General features: G+C 40.1%; 1 protein-coding gene across 2 annotated transcripts in view; it reads left to right on the plus strand.

Moving 5' to 3' along the window:
• Positions 1-20,370, plus strand: part of BMPER (BMP binding endothelial regulator) — a 248,653-nt gene that overhangs the window by 152,092 nt on the left and 76,191 nt on the right. For both annotated transcript variants that reach the window (XM_034670310.1, XM_034670315.1), the window contains exon 12: positions 17,495-17,824. In XM_034670310.1, the coding sequence (XP_034526201.1) occupies positions 17,495-17,824 (330 nt within the window). The remainder of the gene's footprint in view (positions 1-17,494; positions 17,825-20,370) is intronic.

The following is a 20,370-nucleotide window of genomic DNA, read 5'->3' on the forward strand; positions in this document are numbered from 1 at the left end:
AAAAACTTTTAGATTTTCATGGTTGAGTGTGATGTTAGCTGTAGGATTGTTATATATGTCTTAATGCTGAGGTATATTCCCTCTATATACACTTTGTCGAGAGTTTTTACCATATATGGACGTTGAATTTTGTCAAATGCTTTTCCTACATCTATTGAGATTATATTATTTTTATCCTTAATTTTGTTAATGTGGGGTATCCCTTTGATTGATTTGTGGTTGTTGAACCACCCTTGAATCCCTGGAATAAACCCTACTTGATTGTGGTATATGATCCTTTTAATGTATTGTTGCATTCTATTTGCTGGTGTTTTGTTGAGGATTTTTGCATCTATGTTTATCAAGAGTATTGACCTGTAATTTTCTTTTTGTGGTGTCCTTATCTGGTTTTGGTATCAGGGTAATGCTAGCCATAATGTGTTTGAAAGCTTTTCCTCATCTTCATTTTTTTGGGAAAAGTTTGAGGACTAGGTATTAAATTTTTGACTGTTTGGTAGAATTCACTAGTGAAGCTGTCTGGTCCTGTAATTTTATTTTTTGGGAGGTTTTCAATTATTGTTTCAATTTCCTTATTAATAATCCATCTATTCAGATTTTCTATTTCTTTGTGATTCAGTGTTAGAAGACTGCATGTTTCTAGGAACTGATATATTTCTTCCAGGATGTCTAAGAGTTCGTTGGCATATCATTGATATTAGTAGTGTCTTATCACCTTTTTATTTCCCTGAGATCAATTGTTACTTCTCCACTTTCCTTTATGATTTTATTTCTTTGAGTCCACTTTCTTTTTTTCCTGGCTAGTTTAGCTAAAGTTTTGTCAATTTTGTTTGTCTTTTCAAAGAACAAGCTCTTAATTTCATTGATCATTTTTGTTGCGTTTTTAGTCTTGATTTCATTTATTTCCACTGTGATCTTTGTTCCTTCCTTCTACTAATTTTGGGCTTTGTTTGTCCTTATTATTATTATTTTTTAGTTCCTTTAAGGGTAAAGTTAGATCGTTTATTTGAGGGTTTTTTTGTTCTTGAGGTCTGTTTGCTGTGAACTTCCCTCTTAGAACCACTTTCGCTGCATTCTATAGATTTTGGTATGCTGCATTTCTGTTTTCATTTGTGTCTAGTTATTTTTGGATTTTTCCTTTGATTTCTTTGATGACCCATTGGTTGCTTAGTAGCATGTTGTTTAGTCTTCATGTTCTTGTATTTTCCATTTTTTTTCTTATAATTAATTTCTACTTCCATACCATTGTGGTTGGAAAAGATGCTTGATAGGATTTCAGTTTTCTTGAATTTATTGGGACTTTTGTGGCCCAACATGTGATCTATCCTGGAGAATGTTCCATGTGCACTTGAGAAGAATGTGTATTCTGCTAGTTTGGGATGGTATGTTCTGCATATATCTATTAAGTCCATCTGGTCTAATGTGTTGCTTAAGGCTAATGTTTCCTTATGGATTTTTTTGTCAGAATGATCTATCCATTGATGAAAATGGGATATTAAAGTCTTCTGCTATTATTGTATTACTTTCAATTTCTCCCTTTAGTTCTGTCAATATTTGCTTTATGTATTTTGGTGCTCCTATGTTGGGTGCATATATATTAAATTAATAAATCATTTAATATAAATAAACATAATATTAACATAAAAATGTTATATCTTTTCTCTGGATTGACACTTTTATCATTACGTAATGGTCTTCTTTGCCTTTTATCATAGTCTTTGTTTTAAAGTCTATTTTGGGGACACCTGGGTGGCTCAGTCAGTTAAGCATCCAACTCTTGATTTTGGTTCAGGTCATGATCTCAGGGTCATGGCATCGAGCCCCATGTGGGGCTCTGCACTTGGTGCGAAGTCTGCTTGTCCCTTCCCCTCTGCTTCTCCCCCACCACTCACACGTGCACTCTTTCTTAAATAAATAAAAAAATCTTAAAAAAAAATAAAGTCTATTTTGTCTGATATGAGTATAGCTATTCCAGCTTTTTTTTCATTTCCATTTCCATGGGATATCTTTTTCTATTCCTGCTCTTTCAGTCTGTGTGTGTCCTTAATTCTGAAGTGAATTTCTTATAATCTCTTGTAGGCAGAAAGTTTTCTGAAGTGTTTCATCAAAAGAGGAGTATTAGTAATGTCATTATCAAATTAGTTCCATTGTATAAGCAGGATTAACAAAGCCATTAAATCTATTAGAAAGTATTTTAGGAACTAGTTAGCCTTAGAGAAGTGGGCTTTAATGATGGTTGAAAGCAGCTTTCACATAGAAACAAGTTTTTTCATTCCACGTGTTTAAAATCATATAGCTAAAAGTTATCCTGGCTTTCATTTTTCGATAATAAATACATATGTGAGATATAATAAAAATATTTATTATATATATATCTCACTAATTTTAAAATTATTTATTAAATAATTAGACATTATACAGTGGATAAAAATGTTGGTTGAATTAATGAAAATTAAACAGTAGATTTAACCAAATAATTTTTCTTTAGAGAGAATCCTGTACATAAAATAACTCAAAGGAAGCCAACCAAGTATGACTTCGTAGAGCCTAGCAGTTAGTGCAGGAAGAATTACCCATGATTGACACTCCAGTTGATTTCAAACGGTATATAAATTATTATATTTAATCATCCTTCCAGAGACTCTCTGAGGAAACTTTGTTTATGGATGGCTTGGAGGCTACCTCCAGCTTCATTTCTTTCTGGATGAGCAGAGTAGAGTTTAAACTGATGAAGTTCTCCTATATATCCATGTCAGTGAAGATGTTTGCATTTCTCTAAAGAGTATTTCCTTATTGAAGCAGGCACAGAGTTCAAAGGAACTCCTAAGATTTTCTAGCTAACTTTTTCAATTTGCTTGAGCATAGATAGGTTACATCACCTGCTAATCAAAGTGCTATCAGGCAGGATCACTGCTTATCAGTTTAATAAGAACATGACCAGTCTTGTGCAGAAACAGCCCCAATCTTGAATTATCTGACTTTATGTTATAAGAATGGAGGTGATGATTATTGAGATACTTGAGAGAAAAGCTACATTTCATTATTAGTCTATCCACTGTGAGCTAGCCTTTTCATATCTAGAATAATGGTGGCTAATCAGAAAAAAAGAAAAGAAAAAAAAGTAGGATGGGCATGACAATCAAAGCAAGTTTTTAATCAGCCATATTAACTATTGTATTTGTAAAACATGGGAATGAGCCTGACTTCTGTCACTAAGAGAGGCAGTTGGCAAGGGAGAAAATCATCCAGCTGTTAGGGTACCAGGGAGACCATTGACTCTGTGCACCTGCATCCAGCAGGTCAGTGCGGGAAGAGCCCAGGCATGTGGTTCTTGGTCCAATCTACATGATATCATCAGATGGCTATTTCTCAATTTCCTTTGGTGTTCTTTCCATCTGTTTACTCTCTCTTGCTCTCCAGCAGTTCTTCCATCAATGCTGTAAAACACATTCTATTGGCAAGGTTTATTTATTCAGATTGAGTTAAGAGATGGGATGACTTCCAATTTTTTTAAGCAATGCCCAGATTTTCCTAACACATCAGGTAGACTTATTCTGATGTCCTTTAGCTATGGCCTAAAGATCTCCTATTTTGAAATTCCTTTGGCATTATATCCAGAATCCAGAGCAAATCCTTGGGCTCATTTTTTCCTACTCTGTCAATTACAAAAGTTCTTCTGACATATGGGTTTCTAGAGCAGACCGATGAAGGCTGAAGTACAAACTAAGGCTAGTGTTTTCTAAAACCAGAAAAGTGACTGATTTCTATCTTTTCAAACAAAATCACACATACCCATACACACCCCATTAGTTGCGGCAGAGTTTTCAACCTCAGTATTTTATAGTTTGACTAGATAATTCTTTGTTGTGGGCTACGTCCTGCATATTGTATGATGTTTGGCGGCATCTCTGATCTCCACCAACTAGAGGCCAGTAGCACTTCACTTCTCTCCCAGAGATTATGGCAATCAGCAGTGTCTCCAGACATTGCCAAATGTCTCCTGGGGTGATTTACACCCCTCTCCCCAGGACAAGTGGTTGAGAACCATTGATACTCATAACAGGGGTAACAGCATGTGTGAATGCAGAAATAAACACCTGTGGTACTAGTAGCAGTAATTTACTCTCAACACACAGTAGATGAAATAGCGGCCCAAAGCTGGTATAAAAAATGACAGACCAGGAGCCTTTGGATGTAATTGAATGTGTTTATATTTTCATTGCTTAGCCCTACAAAAAATGATAAAGGCATAATTAACCTTGATTGATTAAAATTCACCATCTTTGCCTTAGTTGCTAGGAAGCTAGCTATAAATTTGTAGCCCACCTCTAATGGCAGGCAGTTTTTGAGTAATAAGCTTATCCCTGACTTCACCTTATATGTCTACCCTGATGTGGTTTGAATCATTTAGTGTGTATATCTGAAAGCTACTCCCAATCCTTTTTGGAAGGAGGCAAGAGTAAATACTTAGACACATATATAGTTTCATACGCAGATGAAAAGGATTGATTATACAGCTTCAAATACTCTAAAACTTACCTTGATTATCTGTTGTTGTTAAATGAACGTCACATTATTCCCAGCAGAGGTGACGTTGGATTTTCTGTTTCTAAAATCTCACAGAATTACTGCCTTGTCAACTGGGTTAGTCTGTCTTGGTAGCGTTTGGGGCTCTTGCAGACCTCTGAAAAGAACAGCAAAGAAGAAACTTGAAGTAAATGTGTAGAATGTTTCTAGAGGCCTCCCTTTGCTATAGTCAGTGATAGTGGTCATTTACAATTCAGTAGGTAAAAAGCAGCAACTGAGGCCCAAACTTGTTGTACTCCCCCTAGTAGTACCGTCTTCGTGGGGTTGATCTGAAAGGGCAATTATGAGTCTATCAAAATCAACAAAAATAAAAGGTCATGTTAAAATCAGACCTGAAGGAAGAATGAAAAGCATTGTTGTCTTTTAATAACATGGACGTTCTCTCTTTCTCCTTGTCCAAATGAAAAGAATTAAATTTGGTTTGGGTGATTTATTTATAATAAACTATTTGAAGTAAGCTAAACAAACTTGATAAAGCTTTCACGCAAATATTGTTTCTTGCCAAAGTAAGAGCTATAGCCTAGAGCGGCTCCCAGTCTGCCTGGGCTGGGCGGCACAGGACTGTGAGTTGGGTGCCAAGAAGGCCACTGTCTGTTGTGCATGTAGCACTTGGTTTAAGTAAAATGTTATCTTACTGTGAGTTGGCAAGCAGTAGGTGAAATCTTGACCAAACCATCCGGCAGAGAGACCTGAATCAGATAAATTCTGTGTTGGCAGAATGTCTGTTTTCAGACATGGAAATAATACTTAGTGGCAAAGTTTTCACTGATAAGAGAGGTGTGTGTGTGTGTGTGTGTCTGTGTGTGTGTATACAGCGGGAGAGAGGGAAGGAGAGACAAAGACAGAGAAACGTTGACTATGAGAGAGAATTCGATCTCTTCACCGTGTACAAGACCAGAAGCAGCGAAAGGCAGCCCAGATGTGGATGCCCAAACCCAGACCCCCATAGGTTCATTAAGCTGTGCCTGTAGCTACATTAGCCCTAACCATCTGAGTCCCAACTCAAAACAAAAGTTCACGGTTACATAACACAGAGGCGGGTAGGGTATACTGAGCACAAATGTGCATTTAATTGAAATAACCTCAGCTACACGTCCCACAAGTAACAGGAAATATCCGATTTCAGCAACTCAGGGTGCAAGGAGGCTCACAGTTGCCAGGTGACTTTTTAAACCCCCCCCCAGGGTTAGTCTCCAGCTGTGCACAATGTTGGTGTGCCCGCTCCCCGAAAGGACCCCTCTGCCTGCTGCATGCACCCATCAAGGGTGCTGTGGAATTACCCTGGCTGGTTTGGGCACATCTTACTTAACTCCCTGGGCATGTCTACAGGTATCTCCAATTAAAGAGAGGTGGGGAGGAGGGGGAATACAACAGCAATTTAACAAAACTGTGACCTCGGGTCCCGTTTTATGAGAAATCTCCACTGACAGAGGTTCTGCAAATTAGTAATTCTGTGTTTGAGCAAGGTTTCTGGCCTTCGAGACTGTAAGCAACTCCAGGTCCCTTAACACCAAGGGTCTGTCCTTAACTCAGGAAAGCAAGGAAATTTGAAACCAGAGCTCAAGATGCTTGTAGAATAAGAATTTGTGGTGTTGACTTTAGCCCTGCCAAGGAGGTGTTAAGCTAAGTGGCCACTGAAGTTTCTGCTTGAGCATCTGGAGGTGGGTTTGTCACTGCTCCCAAGGCCCAACCAGCTGACAGAGGTGGCAAATAAAACCCAACTGTGTCACTTGTGGTGGCTAGGAAATCCCGCCCCAGCAGGAGCAGCATTGAAGGGGTGTGAGGACACCAGTCTGTTTTCTGTTTTATATACTGTTCTGTTCTAAGGGGTACTGTTACTTTAAATTTTCTGTCTGTGTGTTGGTGCAATGCTGAAAGAGGAGCCTGAGGTTATTAGGGGTCATCTTTTATCCACCACCTATTGTGGTTCCTACAGAGCATTAGTAGTCCTTAAGTTCTTACTATTTAGTTAGCCATCCTCCCCCTCCTCCTCCTTCACCTTCTCCTCCTCCTCATCAAATAATAATAATGGCCAGAAATACAACAGCAGTAGCAACAGCAGCAGCTAGTATTTATTTAGCGTCTGCTGTGTCTAAGCACTGTCCTGGGCTATCTCCAATGATCTTATTTATTTGATCCTCATGTCCATCTCAGAGCCCAATAATGTTATGAGCTCCATTTTACAGCTGAGGAACTGAGGCTTAGTGGTTAAGAAGAATGCCTGAGGTAAGTGTGGAGCCTGAGTCCCTACAATGAAATCTGGCTCCAGGGCCCGGCGGAAGGTCAACCAATGACTTCTTTGTCACTTGGGACAATTTAATAACCAGCTGCAGTTAGGAAGGGAAGAGAAGCTCCAAAGGGCAAATGGTAGGGATTAGAGATTGGAGAAGGATGTTAGGAGGAGTTTCCAATTTCAGGGCATTTCCCTCCACTCCCACCCTGGAAGAAATGCCTGCTCAAATGTCCAGGCTTTCATCCACCTGGTGACACCTCCCCCTCTGCTCAGGTGCAGAGCAGTGGTCGTTGGTATGTTCTGTGCTCACTGACAAATCAAACTGCCTTGGTTTTCCATGTCCACTCGTTTTTCTAGATTTTTCCCCCTTCTGGCAACTTAGATATTTTCAGTGCTAAGGTGAAGACCTCTCCAGATTTTCTTACTTACAATATTAAAATACGTATAGTTGTAAACTTGAAATAACTGTAGAATTTCCACCAGGAGTAAGGAAGAAGAGCAGAGTTGCTCTGTCACTCAAACTCATCACCATTTCAGCATCATGGGATTGTATAAATGAATGAACTTTAATTTTGAGGTCAGCCCTTTCATTTCTCAGGTGAGGAAACTGAGGGTCCTGGTAGTATTGACTGGAAGAGCTGGATGAGAACTGCTCTTCTATTTTTTTTAACCTTCTAGTCCGGTATTTGTTCTAACACATCATATGGCCTCCCTGGATCTTTGCTTGGGAAAGTATTCTTAATATAAACGTGCCATTATTAAATCATTCACTTAAAAGTTACTTTCTTGCCTAATTTTGAAAGAATATGTTCTGAACAGAAAGAGATATATAAATTCATTACTAGCCATCTGGTACATTTAGTCAAGGCTGCCATCTTGAATTTCAAGAAAGAGGCATATACCTAGTTTTGACTGAAAAAACTGGTGACCAAACCCCTTAGCAACAGTACATCTAAAATATGGTAAAGTGACCAGACAATACAGGCCCTGAAACCAATATTACACTTTATAGAAAATACTGTATAATAAGTTATGCATTACTGTATGCAAAACTGAGGAAGAATTATTCTTCTCTGGAGGTCATGTCTACTATGAACAAAATAAGAACAACAAAAATTGTTACTTCTGTTGCCACTAAAATTGCTCCTATTGCCAGCAAAGATTTATGAATATAAGTACGTGTCAGTCCGTGTTGTGATAAACATTCTCCATGTATCCTGACATTTAATCCTCACAATGATCCATGAATTGGAAGCTCCATTTTACAAATGAGAGATCTGAGGGTCTGAGAAATTAAATAGGGTGAGGGCAGCTGATACCCTGTTCCATGAGACTCCAAAGCCAACACTTTGAAGAACTATTATTCTCCATTGACTACATTTTTCTTTGTTTCAGAGGCTTGCCTCCAAACATGTATGAAGTTTGCCAATTTCTTTTCTCTTTGCACAACTAGAGAGCCATTGTATTTGCTCACCTCTTAAAAACTTATCTACATTTATGAGCTCACTTAACCTCCCATCCTTTGAGCTACAGTACTTGAGGTCTAGCCTTCCCTGGGAGTTTGGAGAAATGACTTATTAGCTGCACTGTGTATTTCCCTTTGATGTGAAGTTTTAATTTATGAGCACTATCATTCTTTCTTCTTATCACAGTCCCTTCTTGTTAGTACTCCCCGCCCCCAGCCACCGTTCCACTCCTTTGCTCTGCCCTTCCACATCTGTCCTTAGAACACATATCTCTTCTCCTTTTGTTTTTCACCTTTTTATCCTGTGAGCTCATGGCTCTGCCTCCACAGCACCCCTTCTGTAGTTCCTCTTTCATTCTGATTTTGATTTCTGATTTCTGAGTACCTTTATATGGCTTCTTGAGAAGATGCGGATATGGTAGATCTCAGCTTCTAATTTTTTTGGAGACCACGTTCTTATTCCAAAGTACTGCATTTGAATTTTAGTAACAGTTGCTACCTTCAATTCTCCTAATTGTCAGGGTTGGGAATTGGATGGAGAAATGACTGGCTGTTTCCAGCCTCTATCTGTTGACTGAATTCTGGCACCCCCTTATCCCAGCTGCACAGGTTTGGGGCCTTAATGTTATTTCTCATGCTCTTGGCATTTCTCTCCCATGTTGCTAATCAGTCATCAAGTCTGCTTGATTGTCTCTTTGTATTGTTTTTCTAATAAGTAAGTTCCTTCCCATTTCCATGGCAGCCAGAGCTTCATCCTCTTGCCTGCAACTGACCTCGGTCTTTTCTCCTTCAGCCCTTCCTGCATGCCACTGGCCTTCGCAAGAACTTCCACCGGCTGCCTTCACTGTCTCTTGCAGTTTCTCAAAGTTTGTTTTATAAAATGCTGGTGCTGAGAAGAGTAATGAATAATATTTTCAAAACATGGCTCTGTGATTAAATACATGCAGGAAATGCTGGGTCAAATAAACTCAAATATGCTTCTTTGCTGCAGAATTTGCAGAACCCTTTATATGCCAATGTGCAGGGTAAACTTTCAGGAGGGTGATGGAGTATGGAGTACCTCCCGAACGAATTTGAGCTGCAGAGATTTTTTTATTTCTACTTATTTTGGCAAAGCAACAGGCGGGATTGATGTTTCATAGGAAACACATTAAGGAATGTTGGTTCTTTGGAATACATTTAAACTTCTCAGGCTGGCAATAAATCTCAGGCCAATTTATTTGGACAGTTTGGGTGTCTCACATCCCCCGAAGTAACTCCCCATTCTGGTCCGATCAGTCTCCTGCTGTTCTTGTGCAAGCTGCCACATGACTTGATTAACATTCTTCTTTTGGCCTAGAAGGCTTACTCGATGCTAGCCCCAAATCTACATTTAGATGTCTTTTATAGATGGACTCAACTCACTGTCTTTTCAACAAATCTATGTTTTATGTGTATATTACAGTCTTATTCAGCCCCACTTTAGCCAGCAGTGGATGTCTATTAGCTGAATTCGTATAACAGAATTATAAAACTGGATAATAACTACTCCCTGAGCATCTGTTACATTCTCAGCACTTTTGTAATGTTGTCTTTATCTTTATAACCAACCTGCAAGGTAGTTGTTCTTAGACCCATGTTACAGGTGAATAGACTGAGGGGATATAGGTAGTGAATGATTTTGTAGTCACTAAGTGGCAAGACTAGGATTCAAACCCGTGGCTTTCTTCAAAGCAACATACTTAATGTTTGCAAAGCTCTAAAGTGACTTTAAAGCTGGAAGCTAGGTTAACTTAGAGATGTGAGGCCTACCTCTTCAGCTCAGGTGCACAGTTCTCTTAAGTGATAAATAAGAATTTCTAGTTTATAGACAGCAGACATGTTAAGGTCAGAGCTTGGATGGCAAGAGTGGCAAAAATGCATCTTCTTTTTTTTTTTTTTTAAAGATTTTATTTATTTATTTGACAGAGATAGAGACAGCCAGTGAGAGAGGGAACACAAGCAGGGGGAGTGGGAGAGGAAGAAGCAGGCTCATAGCAGAGGAGCCTGATGTGGGACTCGATCCCATAACGTCGGGATCACGCCTGAGCCGAAGGCGGACGCTTAACTGCCGTGCCACCCAGGTGCCCCCAAAAATGCATCTTCTATAACACATTTGGTGAGTCTCCTGTATCCTGGAAGGTGCTCCAGAGGAAATGGATAAAAAGCTGGTACAGACCCTGAATTTAGGAGCTTAGAGTGAAGTTGGGGAGATGAAATATAAACATACCAAATATAGTATTATATATATATATATATATATATATATATATATAAAACCGTATAATATAGTTTATAGGTTAACTTCTAGATAATGTTCTTAAATGGAAGGTGATGGATTCCTTGATCAGTCTTGGGACAGAGTGGCCATGAACCTCTGCGTTTTAGTGGATGCACTCATGTGTATTTGGAAGGAAGAGTGTCTACAGATTTCTCCAGATTCCCCAAGAGCTCTGTGATCCCATCTAGATAACAACAGCTGTGTAGGACACTGTGGCACAGGGTATCAGTGGAAGCATTGAGTGAAAATGAGGAAGACCCTGGCCTCAGAGCTTCAGAGACTGGGTTGGACTCGGTCTTTACTGCTTTTGGCTGCATGACTGTGGGCAACATGGCCATCTCTCCAAACTCATTGCTGAGAAACCAGGGTAATGAAATACAGTGTGCAGAGAAGTAGTGAGGATTAAAGGAGATAGTGAAAACGTGGAAAGCATCTGGCATGGTGCCTGGCATAAAGTAGTTACTTTAAACAACTCTCCTTGGCTCTTGCTAAGTTTATTAGTTTCCTATTGCTGCTGTAGCAAATTACCACAAACTTAGTGGCTTAAAACAACACGTATTGTTCTGAAGTTCTGAAGTCTGAAATGGTTCTGAATGGGCCCAAATCAAGGTATCAGCAGGGCTGCCCTTCTTCTGGAGGCTCTGGGGGAGAATCTGTATTCGTTTTTTTGTTTTGTTTTGTGTTCCACCTTTTTCAGCACCTAGAGGCCACCCTCATTTTTTTGGGTTGAGGCCCCATTCTGTTTTCAAAGCCAGCAATGGCAAGTGGGGTCCGCCTCACGCTGTGTCACTGTGACACTCATTTTCCTGCCTTTCTCTTTCATTTATGAGGGACCCCTGTGATGTCGTTCGTGCTGCCTGGATTTTTCAGAATAATCTCCCCATCTCCAGGTCAGCTGATTAGCAACCTTAATTTCATCTGCAGGCTTAATTCCTTTTTCTGAGAACATTAATTAATTATCCAACTAGTTAACTGATTAAATAAAATCCTGTTGATAACCTGCTGCATGCTAGTCATTAGCTATCTATTTTAGTGAGTTCAGTGTGGGCAGGTTTTTTTTCTACTAAAATGTATTCTTTAATTAATTAACCCATTCATTCAACAAATATTTATGGATACCTAATATGTATTATATCAGGCATTGCTGTGAGTAATGCAAAGGTGAGTACATGTAATATGTATGTATATACCTCCAATTTACAAGGCACAGTGCCAGGCACTGAGAACAAAGTTTACATATAAGGAGTTTAAAGCCTGGTTTAGGAGTTAAGGATACATTCTAACTATAAGTTAGGGAAGAAATTGATAAGCCTGCAATGGGTTCGGTGATATTTTTAACCCTCAAACTGAAAAACATCATGTGTCTATAGGGTAGAGCATTTGAAATAAAGGCTGTCCCAGATAATCTGAGCTATGTGGTCAGTTTTGCCTTTGGGGTTTTGAGGAAAGAGAAATGTCTTTGGCTAAGGTGTTGGGGAGTTGGCATTTGAACCAGGAAGTGAAGGATCCATGTACTGGGAACTGTGACATGTGGGACAGGTGCATTGCCCCCTCCTCCCCACCCAGGAGCAAAGGTGAGAGGTAAGGCAGCACTGGGCTCAGTTGGGGAGGTCCTAGAAAGTCAGTCATGACTTTGGGGTTAGATTTATTTGAGATTAGATCTTGACGGTAGAGGCTACTTTCTTTGCTCTTCTGTTTGGAGTTGGTGAGTATATGGAAAATATTGAAAAGAAATTTACATTCTTAATGGTATCCCTACTCAACTTTTTAAAAAGATATATGTTAGTTTCACATGCCTACCCAACTTTTTTTCAAATGAGTTTTTCATACGTAGATTTGTAAGTCTATCTGGTGAATTATAGATTGGTGGAAAGAGACCCACTACCTCCTTTCTGTCTCTCCCCCCCCCCCAATTCACACAGTAAAGTTAGATTAAGTTTTTACTTAAGAAGACAAAGATGCAAAATCTTCTGGGAATCCAGGTGCCACTTAGTGGAGCATCTCTTGGCACTCAGGTCCCACTGGGTAACAGCTGTCAGGGACACCTCTGCGTGTGGCCAGAGCCTCCTGCATGGAGAAGTTCAGTCCCTGCTGGGGCACTCATGGCCTTTTTATGTCAGAGGCTGACATCATGTTCAGGAGCAGCATAAGGGCTTGTGTTAAGGGCAATGTGTCTAATCCCAACCTTTCCCAGTTCTTGACTCAAACTTGGCACAACATCGTGAATCTTACCCACGTGGGGTTCCCTGCATGACCCAGTGACCCAAAGTCCCACAGGACCTGTTTCCCTGCAATTTGTGTTGAGAAAAATTGAAAGCCATATTTTTTATTTGATAGACTTTCTCGTGGTTAGAACATTTTTGGACATGTGCTGATCTGTGTAGTTCTGTGGTACCATGAGTAGGAGAGACCGTCCTCTTTGGAGAAGTAAAAGACTGAGGATGAAGGTCATTTTCTATATTTTCAAAGTGATTTTAGTGACAGGGAAAATCTTATGACATGTTAAGAGGAAATAAAATTTCATGTACAGGATAATCTTAACTATGTTAAAAAACACACACGCACACATGCACACGCATGCACGCACGCACACATCCAGCCCGCAAACTGTAAACAGCGGTTATTTCTTGGTCACAGAACCACGAACAATACTTTTTTTCTTCTGTTTTTGTTTGGTTGTGTTGTAGGGGCGGGGGTTTGGAGTCTATTCGATTTCTCTTATTTTCTATTTATAACATGGAGTTGTATAATTTCCCCTTAATTTTCTTTGACGGATGTTTTGGGAATAATCACTGCTCTCAGAAGGAAGGCATTTCATTAGAGTAAATATACTCATGGCAGAAATACATGTACCTGATGAGGTTAGGAGAAAAATATCGGAATTATGTTTTTAGAAGAATCCTGACTCTCTTAATCCTCATAGCGATCTTATTAAAGTATGTAACATCAAAGCACTGTGTTTTAATCCAGTATTTTTCATATTTTAAGACAACTATTTGTATCCTAAAAGTATACCTAGTCACTGTAAATAATGAAATGTAATGTAAATAATAATGTAAATACATATAAGAAAGAGGAAAATACATGTCACACATAATTTCATTACTTAAGAAAAAAAATACTACTCTTAATGTTTGGGTTTATAAACTTCTAATGTTTTTTTAATGCTTAGACATTGTGTACATATAAGGAAAACAAACCAAAACAAAAGTGGCGTTTGATGATTTGATTTAAAGGATTATGAGAAAACATTCCACTACTTGTAAATTGGAATTTTTCTCTCTATCCTCTGACTTAACACGTACTCAAACAGTTATAGAATGGTCCATTTGTATAGTTCTATCATTCCAAGCTTTCCAGAAGAGTGTGACCGGGCATCTGGACATTTTGGACTACAGCTTATTTCACTGGGTCTGCTGGAAAAAAAAATACACATGTACACGCACACACACACACACACACACACACACATACGCACACACACACACATAAATGAGCTTACAACATTCATTTGTGTCCCTTAAGTGTTTCTCTAGTTCTTTTCCTTTCCAGCTAGGCAGATTTGTGTGATCCTGAGATTCTCACTTCACGTCATTCTCCAGTGCACGTGTTCACTGCTCCTCCAGGATCTGGCACAGGGACCTTGAGGTGCCAGGGAAAAGGGCCAAGGTTTCAAAATTATTTTAGCTCATAATACAAATGTCCCCAAATGCAATGCATAATTCTCAAGCATCTTCCTAGTCATAAAATTTTGTTGGCCTCTTCTGTCTTGCTGTTACAGAGAAAAATCATTCTGATCTCCAAAGCCCTCTCTTCCACAAGTTAGGGCCTCTTGAAAAATATCTTCCCTGACAGCCCTGTTACATGTGATTTCCCTTGCCTGGTCTCCCTGGATGTCCCCCATTGCTTTCTGCCCAGCTATGAGTAAGCTCAGGCTTCCCCAGGGTCACTGTCGGCAGTATATTTTCTGTTGCTTCTTTGAGGATTTGGTTGGTCATATAACTGGCCTTATCTAGAGGTGCCCACATTTTGACTCTTAAAAACAAAACTATAACAACAACAAAAACAACAGAAAAGCAAAAGGGAGAAAGGAAGAAAAAGAATTACTCGTGGTTCTGCCACCAAGAAATAACCACAGTTGACAATTTGAGGGTGTGTATTTATTTTAGCACAGTTAAGATTATCCTATAGACAGGAGTGCTTGGGTGACTCAGTTGGTTGAGCGTCTGACTCTCAGTTTTGGCTCAGGTCATGATCTCAGAGTTGTGAGATCAAGTCCTGTGTTGGTCTCCTGTGTGTGTTTATTTTAGCACAGTTAAGATTATCCTACAGACAGGAGTGCTTGGGTGTCAGTTGGTTGAGCGTCTGACTCTCAGTTTTGGCTCAGGTCATGATCTCAGGGTTGTGAGATCAAGTCCTGTGTTGGTCTCCATGCTCAGCGGGGAGTCTGCTAGAGATTTTCTCTCTTTCCCTCTTCCTCCTCTCTCTCTCTCTCTCTCTTTCTCTAAAATAAATAAATAAATCTTTAAAAAAAGATTATCCTGTAGGCAGAATTTTGTTTCCTGTTTTTCACTTAACATGTCGTAAGCGTTTCCTCAATTGCAAACATTATTCATACACTTTTTCAATGACTAGGTTATAGTTCATTTTATGGATTTACTACCAAGTGCTTAGCTATTTCTTTAATTTTAGGAGACAATCTAAATATCCATTTTCTTATGATGTATCCATTATCAGTAGGCATGTAGAACAGTGCTAGGGGAAGTAGTGAATACTCGATAACTGCTAGCTATTACTGGTTTTGTTAATGATAATTTGGATGCAGTTATTGTCAGAAAACCAGGAGAAGCCATGGATTATCCCTGGTACAAGGAGAAGATTGCCACTTCAGACTCTCGGCAGAAGGTGTAGGCATTCCCTCTCTCTGCTCCCAGCTGAGAGGGGATTTCTTCAGGAGTATCTCAGCTCCTTCATTAGTGCCTCAGCCTTTCCAGGCTGAGGTCCATCTGTTTCAGGCTCAAAGCTCAAAAGCCTTGATGGGTCCTCGGTTTTCTTGAGTATGCAGAGTTAAGAACTCTGAAAAACTTCTCTTGAATTTGATGCATCTGGTGGTCATGTTAACAGTCCTTTTGTGGCACATGATGGTATTAACTCAGAACTATAATTTTCCTGATGCCATTCAGGGTGTCCCAAAGAACTGCCTTGCCCCTCGTCAATCAAAAAAATACAATTTTCATGCCAGGGAAAGATCCCTTTTGTTAGACTGTGAGGGAAATGTGTGATAGGACAATTTTGAAAGCAATCACATGGAGGAAGGACTGGAACATGCATTATGGAGTGGTTAGATAGATGGGAATACTAGTTGGGGGTGGATATAAGATTAGGAAGATGGAAGTGGGGTCCACTGTGAAGCAACAAACTGAGTAAAGTTGGAGTCACAAGGAAAAAACAATGAAGAAAAGGACAAGAAGGGGACAGAAATGGAGGGCAAATTAAAATTTTGTTGCTGAGCTCTCAGAGCTTCTCTCTCCCACCCACTTCTTCTCTTACCCCAAGTAGTGCCTTTTATATATTCCTTAAAGCATTTGCTCATTGAAACTATTCTACACACCAAAAACTATCTTTTTGAGTCTCTGTCTAATATTGACAAGGAAAGCTTAGAACAAGTAATTAATTTACCAAATCCCAAATACATGTGATTTATATGGAATCAAATGTAATTGACATATGAAATGACATAATGTATCATAACATAAAACAACATTATTCTCCAAACACTTTAGAAATGACAAGCACATGTTTGCCTTGGATCCCATTGGTTCTATCAGATCAGTTGGTACATCCCTCCTCTGTGTTGACTTTTAATTCTTCTCTTAACATATTCAGAACAATTGTTGATAGGAAAGTTTCATATTCTGTGCTGGTGTTGACTGGAAATTGATCTTTTTATTATAGTTCTTTTATCATGTGTGTTCCTTTATCTAAATGAATTCCTCATTTCCTGGTTGTTCATGCCTCCCTGAAAACGGATAAAATATGTTTGCATGGAAAACAAATCAATGTCAAAACCATTTCAAAAAAAGAAGCAATATTTAATTTTCTGTAACAATCTTTGAGATGCCCCCAGTGTCAAAACCTGGGTTTTGCAAATATTTGAAAGAATGGTATTTTGAAGTGACGAATGCATTGGAATTTCTTAAATTTATTAAATGACGGGTTTTACAGTTTATTTTTATCCAATCTTAGATTTTGATACACAGATCAAAATATAGGAATCTTGTATTTGTAAAAAACCATAGAAACAATTAATTTTATCAGTACTTTGTTTCCTAATGGTATTAGACATGTATCTGTTTGGCAGTTCTATTTATTTGTCCTTAGTAAATACATGTGTGTAGAATATAATACCTTAAAAAAATGGGGAACATTTAGAGTACCATATTTTTACATTTTTTGAAACAGTTAAATGGAAATAATACTATTGCTTTGCTGTATTGTCATTAATGTTGCTGCCTTTTATTCATTTTTGGTTTTTGTTTATATGGCTTATGAAGTAAGGCCAGTTCTGTTTACAAAATTATCTCAGTTTCATTTCTCCATCCCTTATATTAAGACCATAGAAGCATATAGAGTCTCCAAAATAGAGATGGTTTGAAACTTTGGAAGTGTTATAAATAACTTTCAAGTATTAAAAGCGCCCAAAGTATTACACGTCCTAGAATGTTTGGCACAGACTTTTAAAAGAATCGAACATTTTTTTTTTTTTAAGTTGATTTCCACTAGTGCGTCTCTGCTAAGGCCCTCCCTTACCTGGCGGGTGCCCCCCTCCAGGTTAATATTGCAGGGACCCCTGATTTCTCTTTGAATCCTTCGCTCAGTTTATGACCTGCTCTTGTCTCTCACTCATCCGCAGAGCCCGGCGTTTGCACGGTATTCGGAGATCCCCACTACAACACTTTTGACGGACGGACATTTAACTTTCAGGGGACATGTCAGTACGTTTTGACGAAAGACTGCTCCTCCCCTGCCTCGCCCTTTCAGGTGCTGGTGAAGAACGATGCACGCAGGACCCGCTCCTTCTCCTGGACCAAGTCGGTGGACCTGGTGCTGGGCGCCAGCACCGTCAGCCTCCAGCAGCACCTGACCGTGCGCTGGAACGGCTCGCGCGTCGCGCTGCCCTGCCAGGCGCCACAGTTCCACATCGACCTGGATGGCTACCTCTTGAAAGTGACGACCAAAGCAGGTGGGCTTCTGTGTCCCTCTGCCCCCCCGCCCCCACCTCACCAACCCACGCAGCAGCACCACCTGAGCACGTTGCCTCTTCCATGGAGGACAACCCGGAGGCAGAGGAGCACTCCGACTGCAGGGTTGGCCTCCTCCCCGCTGACCAGGGCTCCCAAGGGACGCCTCCAAGATGGTACAAAAGAGTGGGAGAAATTTGCACACTGCAGTCTTGCAGTCCGGCACTGGTCACACAGGTCTTGCAATCTGCTGACATCCTTGTTCCAAAAATAGCATTTGTCTTCTCCAAATAACCTCCTTCTCATGTTTTGTTGCAATGTTAGGCCCTCAATGTCCAGCTTGGAATTGTCAGTGTTTCTGCCAGCTCAGCCAGTAATGCGCAGTTTCACATCTGTGAGAAAGAGTGTTTTCTTGCTAGCATCTGTCCAAGAAGGGGGGAATCCTCAAAAGTAAACCACAAATGTGTGGGTGTGCAGATGGGAGTGTGCATGGCCGTGTGACCAGCAGTCCTGTCCATTCTTGACCCTGGGGAAGGTGCTCGATGAGTTAGTGGACGGCTAGAACCATCGGCTCTGCTGGAGGGTGCTTAGGGCGCTCTGAGAGCACTTCCCCAGCCTTCGGTATGTGGAGCTGCTTGTTGCTACCCTTTCTCAGCCCCTCATGTTGCCTGCGGCCTACTGGACTCTGTATTTCCACTCCTTGGGTAGGCACATCCCCCCAGGCCAAACTGTTCGTAGTTGCTAGCAGTTACTCCTAGGGGCTCAGTGAAAGCTCACATTCTTGCCTGTGGGGTTCTACCTAAAGAGGCTTCTTAGAAGCCCACGTCCGCACTTCAATATCAGCCCCAAAGAAGGAGTTCAGCTCATTTACACGTTCAATTATGTCACGTCTGGTTCCTTCCACGCTGCCTTTGGTTAATCCATATTGTCTGTCAGTTTGATATTGAACTGCACATTCTCCTGGTATATGCTGTTTCTGTCAGCATGATCCTTGAGGAAATCAACATACTTCTTGCTTTTTATATCGATGAAAATGGAGCAGTGTAAAAGCATCAATTACATCAATTACAGTTCCTTTAGATGATAAGGATCCAAAAGAGAAAGATTTGGTAGAGCAGGCACTTTTGAGGAACTATAGAGACTGTTCTCTGCTGTGCCTTCAGAATGCCATTAATTGTTTCAGTTCAAGCCAAAACGCATTTGACAAATTGATCCACATTTATGGAATGCCACCTTAGCTAAACAAAGGCAGGAAGCCAAGGTGAAGCCCAGGGAACTTTTATTTAGAGAGCATAACATGTTTTCAGTGAGAAAAAGTTAAATATTAATGTATTGGAGCATTCTGTAAAGGGAGAAGGGCTCCCAGCTTCACTTTGAAAGTGGCAGGTGTGAAGAGCTCTATCTATTCAATTTTAGGGGGATCAGTTGTTTTTTTCAATTGTTGTTTTATTCAAATGATGTGTCACTCTGTAGATATGGGCCTCAGCTCATTTCTTTAAAGAAGGCAACGGTCTGTGGCTCCCCATAAATCGTGCACAAGATGACTCATGATTACAGAGCAGTAGAATAGAAGCACCTTGCTAATCTGTCTGCATGTGAGCTGAACACTGTGGATTCTACTGCTATGGAAATTATTGGTCAACCACAGCCCAATTCCCAAAGGGATCCTGGATACTGGAAGATTGCTAAGAGTCTAGGAGCTTCAATACTGTTCTGCCCATAGCTGGCAATACCTTCTGGAATAAGTGTCCTCTTGTCAGGATTCCACATTGTAAAAATGAGTGAAAGGTTGAGGCTGCTAAGAAAATAATACTAGATCATAAACACCATAATTAGATTAGTGAATTTAACTCTTCCCGGCCTTGAATTCGCTTTTACAATTTCCTTTCTTTTTTCAATTTCTTCCCACGTTGCAAGTAAGTTATGTGATGCCTGTAATGCCCCGCTGAACAATTTCCCGTAGCATAAACTTTCTGCTGCCTAGGGAAGAACTCTATTCCTCTGGGCTCTAAACTTGCTTTGAGATTATCCTTGGAACGGAACAATTCCATTTCCAGACACTAGTCTTCTCCCCACTACCAATCTCAGTTTGTACTACCCCTGAGGGATATTTTCTTTTTATTGCCTATCGATTGTCCTTTTAAAATATCACAGCATATCCTTGGAGTGTTCTTCTCACATAGATTACTTTTTTAATTTCATAAACTCATATGATCAAAGGGTCCTTTCTTCAAAATAACAGCTTAAATCAAACCTGCAGCTGGAGGATGGGAAATGGGGAGGAATGACTCTTTGCCCCCGTGGTTTATGAACTCAGCACTCATGACGGAATCTTCTGGCAGAGAAGCACAGGTGGCCGTGCCGGTGGTGGGATTAGGCTGTAGTTGTTTTCCTAATAACAACAGGGGTGGTACAGAGGGCACGGAGCAGGCTTAGTAGTTCAAGAAAGCACTACTCACCCCCATCACACTCCTACCCCAACTCTTGACACTTATGAATAATTTAAAAATATTTCCTTTCTGCCATCTGTTCACTTCATCAACTCTAC

Source organism: Ailuropoda melanoleuca, chromosome 1, assembly GCF_002007445.2.
Source record: "Ailuropoda melanoleuca isolate Jingjing chromosome 1, ASM200744v2, whole genome shotgun sequence".
NCBI classification, from domain to species: domain Eukaryota; kingdom Metazoa; phylum Chordata; class Mammalia; order Carnivora; family Ursidae; genus Ailuropoda; species Ailuropoda melanoleuca.